The sequence below is a fragment of the Lathamus discolor genome, chromosome 1 (assembly GCF_037157495.1).
Source record: "Lathamus discolor isolate bLatDis1 chromosome 1, bLatDis1.hap1, whole genome shotgun sequence".
In the NCBI taxonomy this organism is placed as follows: Eukaryota; Metazoa; Chordata; class Aves; order Psittaciformes; family Psittacidae; genus Lathamus; species Lathamus discolor.
In genome coordinates, this window is record NC_088884.1 from 36,454,844 (window position 1) to 36,480,189 (window position 25,346).

The 25,346-nt window shown below is 44.4% G+C and overlaps 1 protein-coding gene across 1 annotated transcript in view; it reads left to right on the forward strand.

Moving 5' to 3' along the window:
- The first annotated feature begins 24,419 nt into the window (after window positions 1-24,419).
- The window catches only part of FRMD4A (FERM domain containing 4A), a 287,437-nt gene continuing 286,510 nt past the window's right edge, over window positions 24,420-25,346 (forward strand). Inside the window, exon 1 of the mRNA XM_065667663.1 lies at window positions 24,420-24,446. Coding sequence (XP_065523735.1) covers window positions 24,435-24,446 — 12 coding nt within the window. The 5' untranslated portion in view covers window positions 24,420-24,434. The remainder of the gene's footprint in view (window positions 24,447-25,346) is intronic.

A 25,346-nucleotide genomic window follows, 5' to 3' on the forward strand; every position in this document is an offset into this window, starting at 1 on the left:
CAGAGCTGATAAATTAAGACAAGAGCTGATTTCAGAAAACAGGCAGAATTTTGTGTGGTTTTCAGACAAAACCCATTGAATTGCCTGCGTGACTTTGCCAGATCGTTAGAGAAAAGCTGTACTTGCGGGAGAGGAAGCAAATTGTTGCGCTCATATTCCTGTCATTGTATGATTTGGATTTCCCCCTCAAGAAACAGTCTGGAGTTACTTAATTATTGCTGATTACCTATTCACAAGAGAGGTTCTTAGTGGAAACACACATCTTCATGCCCTCTCCTACAATACTCGTATTATGAAGAAATAATTGCATAAAACAGCTGCTACCTATTTCCTGCAGGCTGGCTGCTCTTGGGAATGGCAGCTTTTGAGAACAGCCCCTTTTAGTCATGTGGCACCCATGGATCTGAGCACAGCTCTGTCCCTCACCACCCTGAAGATCAGGACATTTTGAAACCCTGCACGTTCAGATCATCCTTTCTGCCCCACCAGTGGCCAGCAATTTCCTCTTGCAAACCTTCCAAGGATGGCCTCTGAGGTCCATGATGTACTCAGCGTGGACCCAGTGGGTTGCTGGCTCCTCCTTCTGACCCTGAAGGGGTGGCATTGCTCCTCTGGCTGACTTGGAGGCAAACCTTACATAGGAAGTTTTCATCTCATGCTACTGGAAGTGACTCTGAGCTTTTTGCCTATATTACCCAAGGCCACCACAGTCATAGCCCCTACTATAAGGAGGTAGGTCAACAGCCTTGAGCAAACTTTGAAGTCCACAGAGATGAGAAATCCCCACATGGGCAGCTTTAAGGGCAAGGCAGCTCAAGGTACCCGTAATGAGGAGTTTCTCCTGTGCTCAGAGTGGAAACTGCTGTATAAATTGAGCAGTTGCATCAGGCATTGTGAGCCACAGAGACGTCCAATGCAGACCCATCATGTCATTTATTTAAGCAGGCTTGTTCATGGAAAGTGGCTTGATGATTTGGGGGAATGTTTTGTACACTGCGAGTGTTAAATGACCCCTGATAAATAAGGAAAGCCTATTAATAGGCTGCTCTGAAAGCAATCAGCCTTAATTATCCCAAAATGCAGGGTTTGCCAGACTATAAAACCCTCTTATTTATTTTTAAAGGTTTGAAAACATCTGTAAGCTAATATATATTTGACTGCGTATTTATACAGTTACATGCCCATGTATGTGGTGATTATTCAAGGAGAATGGATTCCTGCTAGTCATTTCTCCTATTTCTCCTTTTCATTTGGCTCTGGTTATATTTTCTGACCGCGGCAGTTAAATACTTTGTGTCAGCGAAATGCATATTCTTTCCCTGAATTTTTGGTCTTTTGAAGGAAGATTTGCTCTCACCCTCCCAAAACAAAATCCTCACCCAAAACCTACTTGAAAAGTGCTTTGATGTCCTCTTACTCAGTATAAATATACAGGATTCTGGATCTCAACCCTCCCCTTTTTGCCAGCCAAGACACTAATTCTTCCATGTAATAAAACTTTGTAAGAGGGCAGTTGAATGCCACATCTAATCGTTGATCAGACCATAATGAGTCGCATATGTTATATTAACATACTCGTGCTTTAATTTCACCGTGAGCATCTTTCTTTATTCTGTTAGAAAGGAGGACAAAATGTAGCACACTTTTCATTGGTGTTACCAAGTGTAAGGAGTGGAATTATTTCAGTTAAGAAGAAACCAACCCCAATGCTGCCTTTTCCAGCTGCAGGATTTGCATACACAAAATGAAAATGCTTATCTGATGGTTCATGCTGAGTGCGGCATCACATGCAGTCATTAATGATCAGAATCTTTCTAATTCAGGTGCTAAATTTTAAGCGACTGTGCTGATTAATACCAAATAACACAAAGCAGGAGTGACTGCATTTTGCTCACGAGGAACTGACTGCTGTGTGGATCTAGTGGTGTCAGAACACCCTCATTAAATGTAGCTCAGCTGTGCTGCATTACCTTCCAAAAACCAGTCGTGCAATCACCATTTCCAGCCCTGTATTCAAAGCACTGTCCTCTATCTTGCGCAGGAGTAGCTAAATGGGTTGTCAGGCTTTATCCTTCTTTCTCTTTGTTGATGCTGATTTGGTGAATGAGAAATATTTCACTTGCTCTTAAAAGTGCATGAGGTAAGGAAGAAAGAGCTACCACTGGCTTTTCCATCCTCTGGACTTCTGATGATAAATACTTTGCCTGAAATTGTACACCTCTTGTGTCACTTGCATTTATTTTGTTAGCAATGTCAATGCCAAGACACAGGTCAAGATAAGCACTGAAAGCTGCCACCTCGACTGTTAGCTGCTCCAGGTCAGTAGAGGCCAGCAGACTCCGTGCTCCCCTTATTTACCCATCCGCTTGAGCTGCCGTCTAACTGGATTAAGTGATCCAATCCATCATGTTTGCAATAATCTCACTGAAGCAATTGATTGGGAAAGAATAGATTAATGTAACCCCATGAGCCCCACTTTGCTTTGGCTCATGATACAGCCACTTGCTCCATGGCTGTGGCCAAGCCCTTTCGAGACTGTGGTTGTTAAGGATTGTTTCTGACTCTCTTCCCACAAACTGGAGTGCTTTCCAGGCTGACACTGCTCACCGGAGAACACTGCTCTCCATATGTCTATCATAACTAGTCACCAAGGTGCAGACCATGAGGTTGAAATATATATCTTTATTTTTTTATATAAAACACAGTATACTAAAGAGAAGTCATGCCTCAATCCAGAGCCTGAATATCGTTTATGCTATTCCACCACAATGTTTACCCATTTTCCTTAAAATGCCTTGAACACCCTATTTGTTAAATTTCAAACAGATAAAACCAGAAGCAGAAAACACAGGTGAAGAGCTGGTAAGAATATATGAAAAGAAAGAAAAGATCATAACCCTGCACTTAGATTAACCCTAGCAGCTTCTCCTCTGCTGCATTGTCTGTTCTTGGTGCTCTGCATCTTGAGATTGCATTCATTTGTTAGATGCCCAGACTAGTGCACCCCCGTTTGATTATATATTGTATATATCTGATTACATAGTCTGGATCCATCACCAGAGGTCATTCAGGTTTGACTCCCCTTCACCTCATACAGAGCACACGACAATCTTGTCCTTCCATTCATCCAGTCTCCTGATGCCACCATCCACTTTGGTTGTGCTCACATCCCTTGAGCATTGGCCCAAGCATTTCAGCCCTGCCATCAAGGGCCAGAGATTTTTCTGACCTAGTTCAGGACATCTCAGAATAAGACATCTAATTCTGAGCTATTCACCCTACTGTCTCCCTATAGTCAATGGAAAGTAGTAGGTGCCTCCAACAGGAGGCTCATCTCATTCTAAAATTGGCATCTAAGACCAGATGAGTAGCCTCTGATTACCTGTGGCTAGAGGTAAGCATAGTGTGGGGTGACTAACTTAAAATTAGGCATCTGACTTTGACGTGTCGGAGTTCAAATGAGAGAAATCCTTTCCTTAATGACTATTTTTACTTGGAGTAAGCCTAACTCACACCTCCAGGCTGGACTTGGGAAAGCTCTGTCTTGAATGTCTGGAGTCTTTCCAGAGCATATTAGAGTTTTTCTCAGAGCCAGATGATGACTGTCCCTTATTTTGGATGGAGTAAAGGGAGGAGAAAGTTTGGAGACCTGTCCCTTTGTCCCAGTGCAGTGGTAGATCACAGAGGTGAGGGTCTGGGAGGTCTGTCAGTGTCCCATAAGGAAGGTAGAGCCCTCCCCCAGGCAAAATGTTAGGTCCCTCAGTGCTGTGAGAAGCTCCTTTCTGCCACACCGCATCTGTAGAGCCAGATGGCTTCAGGCTGCTCTGCGTTGGCACACTAGATCAACTTCACCATCACTGAAAAAGCAGTTTGCTGGGAGCCCCTGGGCCATGAACTTCCTACCTGATAAGCAGCAATGACAACCTAGGTGAGGCAGCAGCTGTACCTGACTGCTAACTCTGACACACGTGACTGCAAGAGAATTAATGCCAGACAAGTCCCATGGCACATTGCATGGAGCTGATTATTCACTGTGTGTAGCAGAGCAGGTGGTCTGCTGTCAAACAGAAGGACAAGTGCTTTACCCCCCCAGAGGCTGGAATCCAAGAAAACACATTTCCTTGTCTTTGGCTGCTCCAACAGAGTGAAGGGTTTTCTAAGCTCCTTGGGAAGATCGGAATGAGGGACTAGAGTGATCCTTTGCACCTGTGATGCTTCATCCAATGCAGAATACAACCAGGGGTCACTGTTGTCCAAAAGGTGGAAATGGCAGCAGCAAGCGTGGAAGAGGGCTGTGCTGTCTGTCCTGCCTCTCCCCTCTGTACAGCAAGCACTGTACAGCATCCAAGTTAATAAACTTTTGTCAAATGCAAGAGGAAATATAGGTGAAAATGTTAAGGTTGAGGGCAGGTAGGCTTGCTAGTGTTTAAAATTGTAATGTAGCTTTTGTCCCAGTATGTAACTTTCATGTGTTGAAAGCTACCAGGAGAAACTGCTAAAGGTGCAGTTAGTAGCTATTGTTGCATTGTAAATCAGATGGGAAAATGAGAGTGGGTCAATAAAAACAAATAAGAGGGATGGTCCCATGGGTGGCACAGAAAAGCCAGTGCTTTTGTCTGAAAATTATGTATTTCTCCCTCAGTAGTCAAGGATATTTCATTACATATTAAAACACAGCTGAAGCAGCAGTGATTTACTGATACTGCTCCTTGTCCAGTGCCCCACGGTAACTGCATAAAACTGAACTGCTACAAAACAGTAGAAGAGACCCTCCTGGTTGCATTCTGGATGCTGTTGCCCGTTGTCCCCTGATTGAAACATGACACACACAGCAGCATCCTTTTTCCGCAAACGCCTTATTAGCCCTATATGACTTCTCCAAGATATTCAGATTTCTCATAGTACTTACCTTCCTGTCCATGCAGTCTGGTAACAACACTGGAGTTACTCTTCTCTAACTAGAGCTCCTCCAATCCCCACGCAAAACTTCATATGCACCCCGGACTTTACCCCTGTCCCTCTCCCAAGAAGAGATGTTGGTTCATAGCTCTCAGTGTGCTAGGGTGAACTCCCCAAGTCATTTTTACTCCTCGGTGCAGACAAGTTTGACCTCTGGCATTGAAAGATCAAAGGCTCCCGTCTGACACCATTGTACAGTCTAACTTCCACTTCATTTGATCTGTTTATATGGCCACTATTTTCCACATCATTGACAAGGCACTGGGTGGGTGATTTGTCACAAGGTTGACAGTTATAGACCGTAATGTGTATAAATATCCCTTGTTTTTTAAGGTAATCAATGGAAAAATGAGGCTCAAAGTCTGAAAGGTTACAAATAAATGTATTTACTCCTGCCTTTTGCCAGCACAAGGGGCAGGGGTCTTCACTGGAAACATTCACACGAAACATTTGTTTCATGGGCTGCCCATGAGCCAAGACCGCAGCAGCTCTGTTGGTGACAAGAGAGCTGTCTCTTTATTTTGCCATCACAGAGAATTCTGCTTTGCAGTTATGCTACTTCCATACAATAGGGCTTATAATATGTGCAAATATATGAGGCACCCCACAATTGTGGGGCAAAATAGCAGTCAAGCCCATCATACAGTGTGCACAAATGGTGCTTGCAGAGACAAATAAGCATGTACATCATACTGCTTCACAGTAATATGGTTTCTTCCTAAGATAAAAGATGCAGGCAGATCCTCGTGTTTAACAGCCATGAAAGGAGTTAAGCACTCCAGAATTAGCTGTTTCTTTCGCCTATTTCCTTTTGAATCACTTACACCTTGGGCTCCACAAGGTGAGAGCAACAGATTCCATTTTAATGACATACTGTATGAAAAGCGCTCTCTTAGGTTCATTTTAAACTAACGCTTGATGATATTGCTGCGTGCCTCCTAGTTCCTATATTATGAGAAACAAACCAGTACTATTTTTTCTATTCCTCTTTGCTACGCTGTTTGTGATTTTACAGACCTCTGTCTTTAGCTCCTCTTCATCACTTTTCCAAGCCCCAAAGTTTTCTGTTCAGTTTCCACCTTTGTGAAAGCCCTTCTACACCTTTGATCATCTCTGCCTCTCATCTCTGTCTTCTCTGGTTTTTCAAGATGAAGTCAACAGAACAGCACAGAATCTTCAAAATACAGGCACACAGAGATTTCCGCAGGGCTGTGATGAAGTCTGCATTTTATCCTCAAACCCTTCTCTTAGGTTCCCTAATGTTCACTTTGCCCTTCTCATCACCACTCAGTATGAGCCAATGATGTCTCCAGCATCTCTTTCATGACTGATATCAGCACTTTAAGAACACCATCGTGTACATGTAGGTAGGTTTATTTTTCCTCCCATGACTCTTTTTACACTAATTGATGCTGAATTTCATCTGCCATTTTAGTGCTGTATAATTCAGTGCTCCAAGATACTCTTGTAGCCCCTTAAAACTGGCTATGGAGTTGACTCTCCTGAATGATTTGTGCCACCTGCAAGCTGTGGTACTTGTGTCCTTTCTGGGGTTGTTTAAGAGAAGGGGGAAATAGCAGAGCTGGAAGAGCAGACACTGCCATTGTTGTGAATTTGGTCTCTGGTCTTCTCCAGCTCTCTATACAGGAGGCTGGATTTCTGCAGGGGGTCAATGGAGGGGCTCAATCTGTGGAGACAACAAAAGGAAAAGGAGCACTCACAGCGTGTGGGCTGCAAGAGGAGCTGTTACATATTGCATGCACATAATGGGCTTTTTACGGCCTCATTAGAGTCAATGGGAGCTTGCCATCTGCTTCAGCAGGGGCAACCTCAAGGTATAAAAGTATTACATACTGTTCAGATAGTGCTTTTTCCTGAGATATCTGATCCTTGTCACAACCCCTGAACTAGGTACAAGTTATCACTTAGAATCACAGAATAGTTTGAGTTGGAAGAGACGTTAAAGTTCACCTAGTCCCAACCCCCTGCCACAGGCAGGGACACCTTCCGCTCCAAGCCCCTGTGTCCAACCTGGCCTTGAACACTGCCAGGGATGGGGCAGCCACAGCTTCTCTGGGCACCCTGTGCCAGCGCCTCAGCACCCTCACAGGGAAGAGCTTCTGCCTAAGAGCTCATCTCAGTCTCCCCTCTGGCAGGTTAAAGCCATTCCCCTTGGCCTGTCCCTACAGGCCCTTGTCCAAAGCCCCTCTCCAAATTTCTTGTCAGCCCCTTTAGACACTGGAAGCTGCTCTAAGGTCTCTCCTTAAGGAGCCTTCTCTTCTCCAGGCTATACAAACCCAGCTCTCTCAGTCTGTCACCATAGCAGAGGTGCTCCAGCCCCCAAAGCATTTTTATGGCATTCTGTTTTTCAGGAGGGAGAACAGAAGCTGTTACTAATGCAGAGATTTCAAAGATCATGACTGTCTCTCATTCTGGCCATATGCATCTGAACAGTGAGAATGAGAATCAGATAGGGAATTCTGTCAACCCTGTCTTATGGGACATCCCCCATTAGCAGATCCCTATCTTTCTCTGACTTCATGATCTCTTTTTCTCAATATTGCAACTCCATCTCTTCACAGCAAGCTGGTAGACTGTTGGGAAGGTTGTGAGCTAACTAGGTGACAGCGATAGTGAGACACAATTGCAGAAGCTGTAATAAGCAGTATTGATTTTGAATAAACACGTGAGTAGTATTGACTTGGAGAAGCTGTCTCTTAACAAGTAGAAGGACTGACTGGCTACAAAGGATGGATTAGTGGAAGTTCCTTTCTGGAACTGGGTAAGACAGGTTTTAGTCACAGATATGAAAGCACAGCCTGCTTCCAGCATCTTTTTTCTCAGTCCTGTTGTCACATAAAGGCATACATGCACAGGGCTTTGTAACTGAATGAAGAACGAAGGAAGTGATTTAGATGCAATGATAAAAGAAGGGGGCCAATGAACAGAGCAGTGTAAGCAATTGATAAGTGAACCATGATCTGGTGCTTGAGAAGAGGTTGACTTCTGAATGACACTGAAATGTTAAAGGGAAACAGAAGAAAGGTTTTGGTGAAACAAAGCTGTGAGAAGCTGGGAAAGACAATCGGTGAAAACTTAGGAGTGTGATTTTCCATTCATGGTTTGCAAAGCATCCCCTGTAGATTTATGGCTTGTGGATGAATCCCCAGCCATGAGCCATATCTGGATAGAGCAGTCTGGATGCCCCGTACCAGAATTTCTACAACAGTTTCCCTTTCTTCCCATTTACAGTGCAGCAATCTTCTCTTTTATATTCACAATGGCACGTGCCATCAGTTTGCACAATCAGTTGCACAAGATTCCCATGGTGACAGCATTCCTGGAAAAGGGACATGGAGTCAATGTTTATAGATGTCTTTAGATAATGAATGGGCAGAAAACATGGGCGTAAACCTGTCGCCTGTGATCCCGGGTGGTGCTGTAAAATAACTACGGAAACTCACTCAAGCCCCAGAGATCACCAGTGGCCCATAGATCTCAATATGGGACCCTGTCGCCCTAATATCCCATGGGTGTATGGATTATATGTGCAGTAATGTTACTGATGCGTTGACAGAAATAAAGAGATTGAACTCCTTTGCATAAAATCACACAGAAAGCATAAGTAGGGCATCTGGGAGGCAAACCCCCTTATTTCTTACAACTCTCTAGTTGTTTTTTCTGTATGCTACCAAGGAGGCTGCTATATGCAACAGGGGTCTACTAAAATGAGGGCATTCATTCTGCACATGCATATGCAAAGATTAAAGAGAAAGCTTTGAAATATTTTCAGAAAAGGGGTCAATTATGTAGGTTTTACATAGCTTGTTATTAAGGCCAAAACTCACATCATTTTCACAAGGGCTGGAGGATACCAAGGCAAAGATGTAAAGGCCAGAGTCCAGATTTGCCAGGAAGAAAGGATGGAGAATCAAAACATTGTTAATTGTACCCTTGAGGAAAGGACTCATGGTGCTAGGAATTCATCCCAAGAGGGTAATTTCAGGGATACAAGTTGTAATATTTATTATTGCTGGTCTAAGCAACAGCAGGGAGGAACTCCGACTGTGGCACCTTCAACAGCTTTTTGCAGGGGGCTCTACCTGTAACTTGAACAGCCTACTCTAGGGAGCGTGATAGTCTTTCCCCCAGCCTATCTGAAGTCTTTAGCACCAATGCAATTATGACTTGAAAGAAAAGTGGTCAACAATAATTTCTTTGGACTTTGCAAACTCTTTGATGAAGTTTCTTACAAAGGCTGTCAGGAAACCAGAGATGTTTGGTGAAAGGTAAACTATTGTGTCATTGATTAAAAAACTGGCCAGGGTATTAAAACAGAGCAGGAATGACTAGTTAGTTATTACAATGCCAAACACCTAACAAAAGGCTATCAGAGGGAACATATTAGGTGTCTTTTCATGCTTATAAGAAAGGCTTCATTTAGAGGAATTAAGACTATTCTATTTCTTCAATATCCAGCTAAAACTCCAGAAGTATTATTTTTCTCAGTTAATATTACACACATTCCTAGGTTATTAGAAGGCTACTGAAAATAGGGTCTCCTGAAGTAAAAAAAAAAAAAAAGGTGAGTTTTACAATTCCCTGTTCGGGGTTTGATGTGTTTCTCGAGTCTGGGAAGGAAGACTGGGTCTTGCTGTTGGAAAAGTGCTTTTGTGTTCATAGTTTCCACATGGGAAAAAAAGAATGGAGAATGGGTGGGAATGATCAACACTTTATACCTGGACCAGAAATTCACTTAGGTACAGTAAAAACATTTGGGCCAAGATAGTGGTTTTCAGATAAAATTGTAGCACCCTATGATGTACACAGCTTACATCAGAGGGAAAAACGTTTTCCCATCAGCTTTGTATACCCTATTATTATTCCTGGCTTCTTGGCATGAATTTTCTAGGAGCACAGAAATGATGGGATAGTGGTACACCACTTTTCTTCTAGAGATGTCAAAACATTTCACAAAGGCACTGATGTCTCTCTAGCATAGGAAGACTGAGGAGAAGGAGAGCTGAAGGAGGTACCTAAAGCCAGTGTGAAACCCTGGAAGGGAACCTGCACATCCTGCCTCCCTATGCGAGTGCCCTTTCCAGTAAATTGTGTGGTATGGTGCTATCAGATGAAAAGCTCTGACCTTATCTTTCAAAGTTGGCAAAAAGAGGCAATGAACAGGCACAATTGGAAAGCTAACTCTGACTTTTTCTAAAGAAGAAAAATATAGGACTGACCATTTATCTCCAAATTGAATCGAAGTCTATACAGCTCTGCGTGAGCATTGTTATTTTCCTTTATTAGCGAAGCATTGTTTTGTTGCATGAAATCTGTATGTTCAATAGATTTGATTTTCCAAGCAGCTGGGTTATCTTGCACTGTGAAGGCTCTCTCTTTATCTCAATTGTTGTGCTTTTCTCAGTGAGGTTCCCAGCTGCTCAGAAATTAGTACAGTGCTTTCATCTGTCTTTTCGTGCTCTTATTAGGTGTGACATGTTCAGCAATACCTGGATGTAGGAAAATACGCAGGTTTTAATTTGGTCATTAAAAATGTAATTGTAGGGAAAAAAAATACAGGTAGAAAGATGTTGCTTTTAAATAATAACAGTCCTGCCATGATCACACGCTAATGATGTATTTCCTTAGAAAGATGGGTGCTTTCTTCAGTTTGCTGTAACACATAATTGAAGCCAAACCTTATTTATCCACAGGAGACAAGAGAACAGAAAAGAGCTGAAATATGCAGAGTTGGGCCATAGGTGCTTTTCAAAAGATGGTGACACACAATTAGGATTAATGTATGTGCTTGATTATTTGGCTTCTGGTAAATGCCTTGAGAGACTAGGCTGTTGATTATCTACTTTTTTTTGTCCTGATAAGCATTTTTTTGTGTAAAGAAACTCTCCCTTGGCATGAGGGGGGCATGGTTTTAGAGAATATCTATTGGCATAACTGAAGTAGTACCACAACAGGAGAGAAATGGGTAGCAACACTACTTGGAAGGATGGGATGCTTCAGTAGAAGCCTCTGCTCTGAAACCAAATAGTGTTCAATGTTGTAAGCAAATGCTTAGAAAACCAAGATGGAACTGCCCGAAAATTGGTGCCAGCCTCACAGCTATCCTGGAGGATGAGCACATGCGGTGGGAGAGACAGATCTCTCTGGCTTTCAGAACTCAGTGTGTTGTCATTTCTGCTCGAATTTGCTCTCTTTCAGTGGAAGGAAGCATTTCACAGCCTGGCCCTGTGAAGACAGTACTGAGGGTTTCATTGTGCAAAGAGGGCCAAGTATGCTAAATCATGAGATAGGATAAAGTCATGGCCATACACAGCATTAGTCCAGGCTGTGTATGGCCGTTACTTGGTTCATTTCTTTGTTTGCAGTCTGAGGAAGAGAGCATAAGGAAAAGGGATACGACAAGAAGCAGGAAGCAGTGTCTTCAGGAGGGAAGATTATATTTGCAAATGTACTCATATTTGCATTTCCTACCAATAGTTATAGCATGCAAACCAAGTTCCTTTTCACAGAGTTGCTTGGGCTGCAGTGTTGTCAATGGTTTATGTTGGGAGGCTGCACTTCAATCAAGATGAATGGGAAGTCATCACCCATCCAGCTCAGCAAGCCCTCCTGTGGGAGGGATAACCTGGGGGCCAGAAAGCCCTTGGCCGACTGCTCTAAATCCATCAGATCCCAAACTGAGCTTTGCTAAGCATCACTCCAGCACTAAGAAGCAAGAGGATGGTCTCTTCTCTGGACCACAGTCACTCTCCTGTCTCTCTAACAAAACATCTTTGACAAAGAAATCATTATGTTTATGCAGAGAGAATGCACATTTGCTCTGGAAATGTCATTATCAGGTCCAAGCTAATGTCATTTGTATAAGAGTGGGCTATTCACAGCAGCTGGAAATGTTGCCAGCAAACTCAGACAGACAAGTAGGTATGAAAGCAGCCTGCAGACTGCTCACTTTGGAGTGTTTTCCTGTTTTCCTATTGCAACCATGTTTATGAGATACACACTGAGTACTGAATCACTGCAGACTGTTTCAACATCTAACTGAGTATTTGGCCTCCCTATTTTAAAAGATGTAGTGATACTGAAGTTTTAGATACCCGAGGCTACCATAAGGACTCTAAACTGTTTTTCTTTTCTATGTGAAACTCAGCTAATCTGCACAATAGCCTATTCCACATTATTAAAGGCTTGTTGGTAAAGGTTTGATCTACAGCCCAACCCTCCTGGGTTGGGCAGCCCAAGGCAAGAGAGGTCTTTGTCTGCTGTAGTTTACTGAAGTTTTCTATCGAAATAGATTACCAGCAAAAGCCAGTGCAAGTGTGCCCAAGGACTTTGCCTATATAAGAAAAAAATGATTTAAAAAAAACCAATAAAAACAACAAAATACAGTAAGCTGCTTCTCACCAATGATCTGAAAAAAATGACAACATTGCGAGTAGAAATAGGAGTCCTGAGTTAGACTTTAGCAGCAGATGAAAGCCTTCCCCCTCTCACGGCTGCTTTCTCCTTCTGCTGTAACTTACTGTTACAGCAGAATAATATAAATATAATATAACCCTCATTTATTAATTTCTGTTTTTTTTTCCTTTGCATCTTTTTCTCTTAGCTGAGATTATTTTTGTAATCCAATATCTCCCAGACAAATATGCACACCAGCTCTGTGACTGGGGAATGTATTTAGGTTCAGGGAGGCTGAGATAGGACAGAAGCCCCTTCACTTACTGCTGCTAGATAAATCACCCCGCAAAACCATAGTCTCCATGTCTGACAGTAGTGTTTACAGACTGCAGTGCAACAGGCTGAGTCTTCCTTGGGTGAGATAATTTTACCTCCCAGGTGGTTATCAATAGTGGGCAATAAATTCAGTGGTGTTTCTAAGTGACCTTTTCAAATGAGGGCTACTTAATTACCTCCAAGACACTGATTTAGAGCAGACCTATATAGTCGGTACAGATTTTTCAACATCTGAGATGTTAAAGATGTTCTTAAACTGCACTAAAATAATAATTAAAAAAAAAAAAATCCTTTAATAGCTTTCCAGATTACTTATGTGAGGTCCTGCAGGCATAAAAAGCATCTTGAGGAGGAACTATAGCTATTCAGCAGTGGTCAGCTCTTGCAGGAAAACACACCCTGAAGGTGAGGATGAAGGCCATGGTGCAACAGCCTCAAGGGGGTGTTTCCAAGCCCAGCCATAGCAAGGTCCTGGAGACTCTCTGGGGAGAACACAGCGAGGTTACTTCAGAGGACCATTGGCTTGAGGAAGAGTAGCTCCAAGGGAAGAAGAGATTAATTTTAGGGAAAAGGGAGACAAGGACAGGAACAAACCCACAGTTCTGGCTCTCCAAGAGCAGATCCATGCAATAGCAGTGATTAATAATAGCAATGGGACGGCACCAGTTGGGTGTCAGTGCTGCAGCATCAGAGCTGACCTTGCTGGAGACCACTGCCATGCAAAAGAACATGGAGTCCACAAATGTGAAGAAAGTGTTAGTGGTGATTACAGGCAAGAATGGTTCAGTAGCTTCTCCATTGCTATTGCTATTTCATTACTATCGACAACTTATTGTTGATAATATTTCCTATCATTTATCTGGTCAGCATAAAAGACAACCCAGCAGCAGTACCTGTCTTCTTAGCAAGACCCTGCCCATACCTGACCTTATCGGGGACCCCACAAGAGCCGAAGTCCATAATGTGGAGTCCCCTTCAGCTCATCCCGCCTTTGAACACCAGCAGTGAGTTTTCTGCCTCCTGATACAGGTTTCTGCCTGGTTTAGGTCCCTGTCTATCACATGAGGTTGCTGCTCTATTTGACATGCAGTACTAGCCAGGCAAACTGGTAACCTGATGCCAGGACAGGCTGGACTGCCCAGATAACTGTGCTGAGCTCAGGTGGCTTCACTCCCACCTTTCCACAGTCGGCTTGAAATGTAGCTGTGATCAGTATGGATGTCCCATTAACAGGTTAAGCAGGACTATAAGAAGCAGCTTGCTGGTGATTTTTAGTTAGGGGAAAAAATAAAGGATCTAAAAATGTACTTGTGCCTGGCAGGGTTGCTCTGCAGAACTAATCCTTTGCATTTATTTTGCATCTTCCATCTGTGATTTCATGGTTAATTGACTTATCCATGCAATGTTCCTCTGAGGTATAGATTATTTCCACTTTCAGAGTGATAAAAATGCATGTGTAGGGGTTTTTGACGTAACTTGCTCTAAACCCTCAAGGGATTACAAGGTGGAGGACACAGTAGACCTGGGTCCCTGCTCTGCACCCCCATAGTGGGCTCCCTCTTCCTATGGAGACACACAAGAAATGGTGCTTCATGTGGGTAAGAGCTCGTGCTGCACCATGTGGAAGGCAGCAATGCCCCAAATGTTCAGCAAGGACTTTCTGGGTCTGGCCAGAGCATGTAGCATGGAGCTTCTCTTGTGCCATGCATATCAGCTCTGAGGCACAAGTCAGGCCAGTGCTCATGGAGAAGTGCTACAGCCACCATCATGCATTGGTTGGTCAGCCTGGGGAAAAGAAAGCTACAGGGAGATCTTATTGCACCCTTTCAGCTCTTAAAAAGGGGCTTATAGGAAAAACAGGGACCTCAGAGCATCCCTCTAGTATCTGAAGGGGGCCTATAAGGATGCTGGGGAGGGACTCTTCATTAGGGACTGTCGTGATAGGACAAGGGGTAACGGGTTAAAACCTAAACAGGGTAAGTTCAGGTTAGATGTAAGGAAGTTCTTTACTGTGAGGGTCGTGAGGCACTGGAACAGGTTGTCCAAAGAAGTGGTGAATGCTCCACCCCTAGCAGTGCTCAAGGCCAGGCTGGACAGAGCCTTGGGTGTGAGGTGTCCCTGCCCATGGCAGGGGGTTGGAACTGGATGATCTTAAGGTCCTTTCCAACCCAAACCATTCTGTGATTCTATGCAGTTAGCTTTCATTTTCAGTTATCCCAGCATCAATAACTGCACCACAGCACCAGCTGTATTGATCTTGTTGATGTTTTAGAGATAAATGCAACAGCCCTGGATAAAGTTCTTCGGGTGGATCAAAGCTCAGTCCTCCAGTTGTAAGGCTGAACTTCACCCCCCCCCGGAAGGTATGGGAGACTTTTACCTGTTATGAGTCAGAGGGAGACACATGATACATACTTGGGGTTATGTCTATGTAACTAATGTAAGGGCTAATATGAGACAAGCATTGGCCTCCTTTGAATCAATAGGAGACAACTCCCCTGAAACAGATTTCTTTCTTTGTTTAGATGGAATCCTTCCTTAGAGCTTCAGTTGTGTGTTTCTAGAATTATGCTGCCTTTTAAATTGTTTTAATCACCAAAGTGAATCAAAGAGGGATGGATAGTTAAGAAGTGGTGGTGACACTGCAAATGTAGTACCAGATAAAAAGTGGGTGAGGAAGCACTCATAAAAATAGGGTGTCCGGCAGTCATTAATTCAAGGTGATGGTAAGACTTTAGTGTGAATTAGCTGATTAACTCACTGAACTGCTTTGCAAATATGATGCACAACAGGCAGGTTTCAGGCAACTGATAAAATCTGACCCCCTCTCCTCCAACCACAATTTCTGGCTTTTGTCCCACACCCCAGATCAACTACCAGTATTTTTAGAAGCTGAGCTCCACCAGCACATGGCTACCTTTCTTACTGCATGCAAGATAACTCAGATGGGCAATCAAGGTGTTAGGATAATGAGGAGAAACCTTAATGAGGTCTTGTCATCCTTATTTCTGCCAGAACTGTGGTATGGGAAACACAAAACATGCATTCTGTTAAGCAGCTAGGACATGTGTCACCTTATCCTAACACAGGTCGAGGAAATTAAGCCTTAGAAGTGCCAGTTCACTCCACTTACTATAAAGAAACAGTAATGAAGAGCTGAGCTGGAGCCAGTCACACCAAAGACATTTGAAGTCAGCTGAGATGAATCCCACTTCTGAAGATGGACCCGGCTCAGTGAGTTCTGTTGTTGTTTCCAGATGAAGAAAGATTGGGGTCTCTGAATTTTAACAGTCTCTAATGGTAGCATGAATTCCAGCATCAAATATTAATTCAGATGAGGCTTTGATGTAAGTGGGGATTGTTGCTTAGGCTGAAAACAGGCTGATGATATGTATTCATTATATGTAGAAGCTCTCCTGTGCCTTGCTGGGCATGCCGTGCCAGCATCATTATTTTACATCTTTATTGACATTCTGGGAGATGAATAAATGTCCCATTAGCTGGTAAAGATGAAGAAATGAGACCATAGGGAGACCTAGGATTGGAAATATTCTTAAAAGAATATCTATATGACTGTGGTTTGTGCAGAAACAAGCATCCAAAAGGGGCTGGCACCTCTGCAGACACTTAAAGACCCTGCCTGAGAGAATTGAATCCAGACAGTGAAAGGGGTTGCGAGGACCAAGGGTTTAAATGAGCTGAATGGCCTCAGAAAAGTAGATGATCAAGGAAGAAAGAGGTGCTTTCCAACCTCCAGGTCACCTTACCTTTCATCTTTCCAGCAGCAGTGAAAGCTTGCTCAGAAACCATTACACTGGGATATGAAGTGGCCGAGGCACTGGACAATCAAAGGCATCACTAAGGAGCTCACAGGGGATGGTGACCCAAGGAGGAATTCACATGCAGCTGCTGAAGCAGGTGCCTGTGTATAGCTAGAAATATCCATTACAGCATAAGGCAGCGACATGCTACTGGCATCAGCTGAACACAGCCTTTATCTGGGAGAGTGAGAGGGGCCTCAGTTGAACTGAAAGTGAGGGGTGTCTGTCCCCTATGTCAGAAGGTAAATCTAACAGAGATAGAGATGACTCTGAGTTTACAAACAGTTCATGAGTGCTCGAGGGTGGGATTCATTAGGGCTGAACGAACCACAATAAATATGTAAAGTGAAAATCTGTAGGATCATTGTGAAGAAAAAAAAGTGACCATTTGTTTCCCTGAGTCCTGTTTTCAAGCATCTGGAGGTGTCTTGTGAGGCAGCCTGCCTCCATCAAATAAGAGGCTTGGAGGATCTACCTGAGACTGTTGTACAGGTGATCCTCCTGCATACAGGGGTCTTTCTTCTGAGAGCTGGGTAGCTCTAAGATTCTCTCCCAGCCTTCACCCTTAAATTGCAGGGATGTTTTGGAGCAGAGATGGTCTCTGCTTTTCATTTCTGGTTCTAATTTGCTTCGAAACTAACCAAATCTTTGACGAATCTCGGCACGAAATGGTATTTTATAGGACTGCTCTTGGACAACCCCAGATTATTATTATTATTCTTTTGTACTTTGTCAACCCCTTTCCTTCCCCCACCTCTGCATTCTATTTCTGCTTTATCCTAAGCACTTCTATTCATTCCCTCCTCACTCCTCTTCCCCAGGCCAAAATGACCACAGTCCAGGATTTGCACTGTTGCAATGACATTACACTTCAGAGAAATCACAATTTCTCACTTGTCTGCCCTGAGAGAGCAGGGCCTCCTCCCCCAGCACACACAGAGACGTGTCTATAGAGCATCAAGTGCTTTTATGAGCATTTGCAGAGCATCTGGGAGTCACCTTCCGTCAGAGGTTGTGTTTTTACAGACATAAAGTGGCTATAATCAGGTTTCTAACTGAGAGCTTAATAGCCATGCTTTAACGGAGTTGTAGCTTTGGGAAACAGTGTTTAATTTGACAGAGATATTAATGGGGATGGCAGTGGAGTCCTTTGCATTGGAAAAAGAGCTTCTGTTACCCTGTTCTGTTGATTTATTCTTGCAAACCAAACACACTCAGTGTTTGTTGCTTTCTACACTGTAGTGAACATTGTGCCCTGTTTGGTTACTGAAGTGGATGAATAAATCACCTATCTAACTTGAAAACGCATACATAGACCTAATGCTGTAGTAAAAGGTTTTTTGTATGTTATGACTATTAACATCCAGAATGGCAAATATACCAAGCAGAGAAAGGAAGATACAGCTCCAGTTAATATTTAAGGAAGAAAGGCCCATCTTATTTCCAGCACATGCTTTGTCAGAAGACTAAGCAGGATGCTCAAGCCTTGTGGCTGCACCTGCTGGGAGCTAGGACAGCCCAAGGCTATTTTCTCTGCTGGGGCAGACTCTGGACAGCAGCTATTATTTTGAATCTGTAAGCTTCATCTACGGCTCCCATTTTTCATCTATAGCTCCCATTTTCATCTATAGATCTTCAAAGCATCTATAGATCCTCCTGGTGAGCTGGGACAAAGGCAAAGAGAAACAAGGCAGTCATAGCCTTAGCCAGTTCATGGAGCCTGGTCCTGGGGACCCTGCTGAGCTGGATGAGCTCTTCTTCAAATACAGTGGTCCCCGTCTCCACTGGGGTGGTTTATTTGCATGGTCAAGAGAGGTTTGCAAACAGACTGGATGCATGCAGCTTTTCCTTCCTGAACTACCACACTGACTTAGCAGGAATCATGGTAGTAATGGCTGAGATCATTGATGTTTTATAGAGATAAATAGCTTTCAGTTGTTGCGGGATGATGGACAGACCCTGATGGCTGTGCTAAGCAGGGCAAGACACTAAATTGGCTTAGCTGTAGGTCAGTCTCTCAGACTTGCACAGACCCCTATGATCTTCAGATCTGACTCTTTTATGGCTGCCTTCTAAATCAGGAAGGCAGCTGAATCAATCTTATTAATACATTGAGACTTTAATATTCATCAAATTGCTTTGATTTTGTGCAAAAAGCATAACTGTTCTGGAAAGAGCAGAGCTTTAAAGATCAACGCCAGAGAATTAACTGGTGTTTCCAGCCCGCACTAGAACTGGTGCCATACAAGGATAAGTTGGCAAATGATTTTGACAGCATTTACTTGTGCAAATGCTGCATCAGTGGAACAGCTTGCAAAGAGCATGGGTTTGCCCCTTGTTTACTGCCCCAGAGGCAAGTCCCTCTCCCTCTGAAGCCATGGGGCAAAGGACTGCACCAGCAATCTTGGAGATAAAAACCCTTCTCCATTTTGTAAATACACCCTACACCAGCAGCAAATAAACATAGCTCCAGTTTCTCAGTGCTGCCAAAGCAACACACCCAGTACAGCACAGTTCCTCCCCTTGCATCACTGACAAAGCTGCCAGCTGAATTGTGCCTGTATCCTTGGTGCCTTGGAGTGATACCAAGCAGGAAACACATAGATAAGCCTTCAGGAACCCAGCAGCTTTTACACAGCTTCTAGGATCAACAAAGACCCCAATGCCCTGCCAGTGTCTAGTAAAAAGCGCACATTTCACTCTCAAAATCACTGCTGAGAATCTGGCCTCTTTAAGAACAAAGCTTTATATATGCCAGGAGGTGACTTCAGAACTAGATCTGAAATACCACTTTTTTTAACCCTGTTTATAACTTAATCTATAGCTGAAAAGAAGACTGGAGAGGTAGTGCCATCCCTGAAAGGATTCACCCAGCCATCAGCACAACCCATGAAAGTAATTTCAGGATATTTTCTAGTGTGTGTTTTTCCTGGATGAGTGAAACAAAGTTAAACTTATTTTTATGCACAACACAGATATTTAATTGTTGGAAACAGCTGTTCTTAAAAAGTAACAATAATTAAAAAAGGGCTCTAATATGGGCTGGTTCTTGTAGGACATACATAAGCAAATCTTGCCCATTTTCAGGTAGCCCATGAAACTCCTGTCAGTAGACTTGTAGTAAAAATCACAACCTAAACACAGCACAGCCAGGCTGGGAAACTGGAACACACAAACACCCCAGTTCCCTCCGCAACACCCTGACCTACCAGAGGCATCAGTCCTGTAGTAGCAAAGGCTACTTTTGTGAGTGCTGTGTGCTGGTTTCCACTTTTGTTCACAGAAGAGAAGTGAAAAGCAAGGGGAAACGTGGAGGAGCAGTGACAAGAGAAGCATGGCAGCAATATTATTCAAGCCATTTGGGGGTAAATGTTGTGCTTATGGAAAGTATGCAACAAAAATAAAAAAGTAAGCAGGAAGGGCGCTCCGGGTGTTAAATATTCATTAGTATTCCCCGTGCTGCCTGTTCTAAATATATGTTTCAGCCAGCTCCGGTATGTGACTGGGATGTTTCCCTCTCCTTTATATGATGCCGTAGCCATCCGGATGGAGGGATGTCGCCATGGCAACACTGTGATGCTACCTTTTGTTTGCTGGATGAGATGACCAGTTGTGAGGTCGGCCAGCAGCATGCATTCATGATACAGCCAGGCTCAGCAGCACCCATGCCATTGTCCTGGCCACCAGCAGCTCAGGGGTACGCATGCAGGAAGTGGTGGCAGCTCTTTGCAGCAGAGGGCAATGGAGACTGAGTCCAAATCCAGACTTCTTCCACTTTCCAGGACTGGTACAGGTGGCACAACTTGGCTCTGTGTTGGGATCCCCACCTCAGAGTTTAAGAAGGGTTTTGATTTAAAGAAGTTTTATATCAGCTTGGATGCACCCACATTGAGTGAATAAGAGGAAAGCTGAGGGTTCAAATATATACCATATTGTTTGGCTGCTTCTAGGACACTCAGCCAATAGCTAACAGTGAATATAAGGATTTTTTTTTTTGGCTATTTTCCTCACTACTAGATTCAGCTCCAGAGTCAGTCACCTAAATTTGGCCATTTATATCAACTTGGCTAAATGTCAGCAGATATCTTTGCTCTCATTCTGGTCCATGGAAGGCTGTCAATGCAGTCAGCAGAACCTAGAAAGATATTTGTCTGTAAGACTGAATCCAGGTAAGTTCTACCTGGCTCCAGAAAGACATTTACCTTCATCCTCTGTCTAGATCAAGGAGATATTTAGATTATGACAATACAAGGGGTTTCAAGGTATGTGTCTTGCTCCCATGATTAGTTAAGGAGCCAAGAGTAATTATATTCCCAGATTAAACACTTCTAAAATGAGGTGGGTTGAATCCAGGGCCGGATGAACCTCTGCAACATCTCTGAGTAAAAGACAAGTGGGTCCCCTCTTCTCCAGATAGAGAACCTGAGATATGCTGGGTGTAGCTGACCAAGCTCTGAGTCAAATGCTGCTCCCCTCCCCAGAAAGAGAATGATAAAGCAAGTGTTCACATGCTCCTTTTGCCTCTGTAGTACCTTTGATCTGAAAATCACAGGAGTGGAGGCTGTTGAACAAGTCTGTGGTAATGTGAGCACTGCCATGAGTTGCAGCCTAGGGGAGGAGCAAGGTGTCAGACCATGGGCCACACTATCGTGGCACTGCTCTCCTGGCTACAGCAATTTAAACTTTCATTTTGAAATGAGAATAAACTTCTGTGGCCCCCACAGTTGTAAAGTCATTTTTCTGCTGTGAAAGGACTTGGCAAACAGGCTGGATGAATGCAGAACGTGGTTATCCTGCTCCTGCAGCACATGAAGGACAGGTTGGTGGCTGCATAGGCTAAAGCAGAGTATATGCCCAGATACTAGTAGAGCTCAAGTCCTACTTGGTGCCTGGAGATTGAGGGGAGGATGTTGTGTGAAACACAATCCCCATCCATCCACTGCTGCTCCATCTCTCACATTTGCTGGACATTGCCAGCCCCAACACTTTCAACCATGCTGAAATTTGCCCAGGCAAATCCAGTTGGGTTTTCTGCCCACGCTGGCGAAGGCAGATGTGGACAGACCCCTCTGTCACACACCACTTCAGCTGTGGCTCACAGTAATGCTATGTGGGGGCTCACAACAAACCCAGGGGGACAGAGCATCTTCCGGGATGCAGCTGGGGGTCGCAGTCCTTGCTCCCAGGATGGGCAGGCTTGCTGCCGGCTCACAAGCACGGGTGCTGCTCAAACAGCACCATCCTCTTTCCCTGCTCATCCTGCTGAGCTGGGCTCTGCTCTGACTCATGCAGTATCAGCACAATTCCCCAGTCCGTTCACATCAGAGAGGCTTTGAGTGCTGCTGAACCGGAAAGGCCTTGGCTTGCTTGTCTGGTCCCAGACTGAATTACTCTTTTGGCCTTTAGGAAAACTACTTTTTTTTTCACTTGTAAACAGAGATAACACAGGAAACCTCATGAGGCCGTGGTTTATTCTAGTTCAAAGCAAAACCAAAATTTAAAAGAGAACTGGGTTTTCTTATGCTACCTTGAGTGTGCCATCCACATCATCATACTGCATCAGAGCTTGACCACGTGGCCTGAGATCTCCAAAATTCCCAAATGCTCGTGTCTCCTTGGGTTCCTCTTGACACTTTGGAAAGTCAAATTCCCTGGATGGTATGGAGACGATGTTTTACAGATGCACAGATGTGTAAACTTCACGTCAGAGTCTGACATGGTGTTGTAGAGCAGAAAAATCACAACGGTCACGTTTTGTTGGAACCTGGAATTCCTGCTGCCGTTTATTCAAGGTCTTATTAAAGTCTTGCAAATACCAGCAACAAAGCGTATTTCTATACACCCAGGAAGAAAGAGATGAGGCTGCCAGCATTGTACAGTGCCTCTTTAGCTCTGGAAAACCTATCTCTGCCTTCAGTATGATATGATCAGATTTGTTCACATTTAATAAGGGCCTGAGTTTGACTGAGAACAGTTAATTAGCTTTGAAATTAATATTAAACACTGTAGGGGGGCACCTCCCCTCCCTGTTTTCACCCCATAAGAAATAAAAAGAAAAATGCCCTGAAACTGCACTATCTACAGGGTTGAAAGGATCAGGAGAGATAGAGAGGAAAAGGGATGTGTGGGATCGAACACCCTCATCTGTGTCACTTGCTGAGGCTTGCCAGGGCAGGAGTCATGTCTATCCCTGGGTTCATCCCAGGCTTTGCACTGTGTATCCTCATACACCACCATGAACATATTCCCTCTCACCTTCTCCATCTCAGTGTAGCTATCCAGGAGCTACATGGGCAGAGGTGTACATGTACATAAAGGATGTACATGGGCAGAGATGGTTCCTGGCCTAAGCAGCCAAAGCATGAAACCACAGCATGAAGGAGTGAGGAGCCACAGAGGACCTGAGGACATGATTCTCTTTGGCTTTGGACATTTGGGGTGAATCACTTTAGGAAGGAGCCTGTCTCTCTCATTGGCTTTGCAGGAGCCTTAGTGGCTGTCTCGGACCAGAGGGCAGAGTTTCTGCGGATGAAAGCTAAATGAGGTGAATCCCCATGGTCATCCAGGGAACATGTGGTAATTCTGGCAGTTTAACCATGTCCCAGCTCAATGCCTTTTTCAGACAGTGACTCTCCCTGAGTGTGTAGCTTTGGGGCATCAAAGAAGAGCTGATGTTAAAGGGCGTTAGAAATTTCCACCTGTGGTATGCTCCAACCAGCCTGACAGCGATTTTCTAACACTGCAAATCAGGTTCTGGTGGTGTAACAGGGTTTTTAATTTGATCCTTGGACAGCAGTTGGGTACTGGTATGTGGAAGATTATCCCCTGGGCAGGGGAAGGGGAGCCTTGTTTGTGGCTGTTTCTTAATAGAAATGGGGTGGCCCCAGGAGGAACCAGTGACCTTTGGAGCAGTGATTGGCAGCTGGTGCTCACTGGATGGTATTTCAGAGGGGTTTGGACTGAGCTGCTGTGACCCTGTGGACCAAACGCTGCGGTGTTTGCAGGTCTGAAGCCTATTTTCCTGTTGGAATTTTCTCAATACCAGCATCACCCTGATGCAAAACCAAAATGAGGACAATGGGAGCAATTAGGGAATTTTCCACAAAAGCGTTTTCTGATCTGAATTAAAATGCTAATAGAAACACATACAGCGAGTATCTTTTGCTGACCAACTTCGCAGGACTACACTCCTTTTGTTTCACTCTCTTTTCTTCCTTTCTCTCTCTCAATTCCTGGCTAACAATTGACAGGAACTCCCTTTCAAGCGTGGGTTCGGTCACTCGCTGACAGCGAACGCGCCCAGCAGAAAATGCTCCAACTGTTGGTATTTCCCGAGCGGGGAAAACCAAAGCCTGGGATCAGGATTACCCCTCTTTAAGTCAATCCCAGGGAACCCGCAGTCTTCCCACGATGACGAAGTTTGCTCAGTGCTTTCTTAGCTAGCACGGAGAGCCAGTGAGCGCCAGCCCCGTGTCGGGGGATGTTGCCAGATTAAACCCAGTGGCACAATAGGCAGGGCAAAGTCCCACACCTTCCCATCACCGCTGCCGACCGGATCCCCGTGGCTGGGCTGGGATCGCTTGTCCTGTGCTGAATGCATTACGTAAGGCAGGGATCGTTTGTCAGCCGCGATGGTACAAACATAGCTGCAGGCAGATTATGCAGAGAGAGAGAGAGAGGAGGGAGAGGGAGGAAGGTCTCTCCCTCCAGGAACGGTGCTCCACGTAACTGAGGATTGCAAGTTGGCACGTTGGCTGCTGGCCGAGCTTCCGTGAGGGTGTCGCTGGCGGTCCCTGACATGCTCTTGTTTGTGTGGGATGCTTGAGACAGGGATGAGAGACTAAGTTGGGGCACGAGGATTGGCATGAGGATCGGACCAAAATGGAAGGGCTTCTGTCTCCGATGAGAACGAAGGTAGGGGAAGATGTTAATATCATTTGAAGCTGTTTTTACCCGAGGAGGGGAAGGAGAGGTGTGGGACTAGCTCTGTGAATAGGGGGCTTGCCGAGCTTTTGTCTCTTTTCTTTTCTCTCTCTTTTTTTCTTTCTTCCTTTTCAAAACTATGCTCATGAATGTAACTCGGTGGAGGAGAGACAGCAGTCGCCTCCAAGAGGGGAGTAACCCATCACTCTTCCTCAACAGAGATGACCTTTGTAAATGAGTTTGCCTTTTGGAGTAGACAGCCATATTTTTGTTTGAATTTCCAGTCGGAGGCTCTCATTGTGTCTGTGTGTCTGTGTGTGCTCCCCCGGGGGCTGTATGGGAAAGCTACCTGCGGGGCGGGGAGGGATGCTGCCAGTGGGCTACCCCAGTACAGGGTATTCACCAGCAAGGGACGCCCGGACAAGCAAAGAGGGTGATTTTGTGCCTCAATACCCTGCCAGGGTGGGAGACCTCTTGATGTGGACCCAAAGCTGTAAAAGAGAAAGTGAGTGTGCAGACCTAGGGAATTGCTGCACTTGTCTGCTGCTTTCTTGTGCTCTCAACTCTCTTTAAAGGTTTGCCATTAATCCTTGGTGTTAAAGAAACTTGAATTCCAGCAGGGAAAAGCCAGAGACAAATACAGTGATGATTTGTTTTGTAAAATCACCTTCCATCCTACTATAGCTGTGTGGTCCAGGGGGATAGACTGAATCCTGATTGTATTTTATTTATTTAGCCACTGCCTTCATCCCGTGTGGTAACTGCCTTGGGTAAATCTTTCTGATTTTGGTCCATCCCCACATGCAGTCCAACCCTGTGTTATTGTGTCTCAGGACTGGGAGAACTGGAATTCAGTGACAATTCTTGCTGGCAACAGGGTATCTTCATGCA